Raw genomic sequence first — 2,100 nt, forward strand, 5'->3', positions numbered from 1 at the left:
CTGGGTGCAGGATCCCCGCTCAGCGGGTGCACTGGGTGCCCTGGGTGCAGGATCCCCACTCAGCGGGTGCCCTGGGTGCACTGGGTGCAGTGGGAGCGGGATCCCCGCTCAGTGGGTGCACTGGGTGCCCTGGGTGCAGGATCCCCGCTCAGTGGGTGCACTGGGTGCCCTGGGTGCCGTGGCAGCGGGATCCCCGCTCGGCGGGCGCCCCGGTGACGCGCCGCCCCGCAGGTGCTGCAGGCGCAGCTGGAGGCGCTGCGCCAGGGCCAGGAGAACATCCTGAGCAGCTGCGCCTTCACGGAGCAGGCGCTGCACCACGGCACGGCGCCCGAGGTGCTGCTCGTGCAGAAGCAGATGAGCGAGCGGCTCAGCGCGCTCGCCAGCCACCACTTCCCCGAGCGGCCGCACGAGAACGCGCAGCTCGACTTCGCGGTGGAGACGGAGGGCGTGCGCCGCTCCATCCTCAACCTGGGCGTGCTCATCACCACGAGCGCCACGGCGCACGAGACGGTGGCCACGGGCGAGGGGCTGCGGCACGCCGTCGTGGGGCAGCCCTGCTCGCTCAGCGTCACCACCAAGGACAAGGACGGCGAGCTGGTGCGCAGCGGCAGCGCCAGCCTGCGCTTCCAGGTGACGGCGCCCGACGGCGCCGCCGCCGCCGCCGAGGTGCTCGACAACAAGAACGGCACCTACGAGCTGCTCTACACGCCGCGCGCCGAGGGCGACTTCGTGCTCTCCATCCTGCTCTACGGGCAGCCCATCCGCGGCAGCCCGTTCCGCGTGCGCGCCGTCAAGGCGAGCGACGTGCCGCCCTCGCCCGACGACGTCAAGCGCCGCGTCAAGTCGCCCGGCGGCGGCCACATCCGCCAGAAGGCCGTGCGCCGCCCGTCCAGCATGTACAGCAGCGGCAAGAGGAAGGAGAACCCCATCGAGGACGAGCTCATCTTCCGCGTGGGTGCGTGCGCGCGGGGCGCGCGGCGGCGGGCTGCCCGGCACGGGCCGGGGTGGCGCTGATGGGTCCCCGGCACGGGCCCATGGGTGGCACTGATGGGTCCCCGGCACGGGCCCATTGGTGGCACCAGGGTCCCCGTCACGGCCCCATGGTGGCACTGGGGTCCCCGTCACGGGCCCATTGGTGGCACTGGGGTGCCCGTCACAGGCCCATGGGTGGCACTGGGGTCCCCGTCACGGGCCCATTGGTGGCACCGGGGTGCCCATCAAGGGCCCCATTGGTGGCACTGGGGTGCCCATCACGGCCCCATTGGTGGCACCAGGGTGCCCATCAAGGGCCCATGGGTGGCACCGGGGTCCCCGTCACGGGCCCATTGGTGGCACCGGGGTGCCCATCAAGGGCCCCATTGGTGTCACTGGGGTGCCCATCACGGGCCCATTGGCGGCACCGGGGTCCCCGGCACGGGCCCATTGGCGGCACCGGGGTGCCCATCACGGGCCCATTGGTGGCACTGGGGTCCCCATCACGGGCCCATTGGTGGCACTGGGATGCCCGTCACGGTCCCATTGGTGGCACCAGGGTGCCCATCAAGGGCCCATTGGCGGCACTGGCTTACCCATCACGGCCCCATTGGTGTCACTGAGGTCCCCGTCACGGGCCCATTGGTGGCACCGGGGTCCCCATCACGGGCCCACCGGTGACACCAGGGTGCCCGTCACGGTCCCATTGGTGGCACTGGGGTCTCCTCAAGGCCCCATTGGTGCCATCTGGGTCCCCATCACAACCCCATTGGTGGCACCGCTGGGGTCCCCATCACAGCCCCATCAGTGGCACCAGGGTGCCCATCACAGTCCCTTGGTGGCACCGCTGGGGTCCCCGTCACGGCCCCATTGGCGGCACTGGGGTCCCCGTCACGGCCCCACTGGTGTCACTGGGGTCCTCGTCACGGCCCCACTGGTGTCACCGCTGGGGTCCCCGTCACGGCCCCACTGGTGTCACTGGGGTCCCCGTCACGTCCCCACTGGTGTCACTGGGGTCCCTGTCACGGCCCCACTGGTGTCACTGGGGTCCCCGTCACGGCCCCACTGGTGTCACTGGGGTCCCCGTCACGGCCCCACTGGTGTCACGGCCGGGGTCCCCGTCACGGC

The 2,100-nt window shown here is 71.9% G+C and overlaps 1 protein-coding gene across 1 annotated transcript; it reads left to right on the forward strand.

Annotated features, from left to right (window-relative positions):
* Positions 1 to 231: 231 nt before the first annotated feature.
* LOC112943367 (tripartite motif-containing protein 3-like) lies at positions 232 to 955 on the forward strand (the record flags this gene model as incomplete). Its single annotated transcript, XM_026034511.1, has 1 exon — positions 232 to 955. A coding segment is annotated over one exon (724 nt), but the record flags the coding sequence as incomplete, so codon positions are not given.
* Positions 956 to 2,100: the final 1,145 nt, after the last annotated feature.

Source organism: Nothoprocta perdicaria, unplaced genomic scaffold (assembly GCF_003342845.1).
Source record: "Nothoprocta perdicaria isolate Ctin4 unplaced genomic scaffold, notPer1 scaffold_1459, whole genome shotgun sequence".
Classification (NCBI taxonomy): domain Eukaryota; kingdom Metazoa; phylum Chordata; class Aves; order Tinamiformes; family Tinamidae; genus Nothoprocta; species Nothoprocta perdicaria.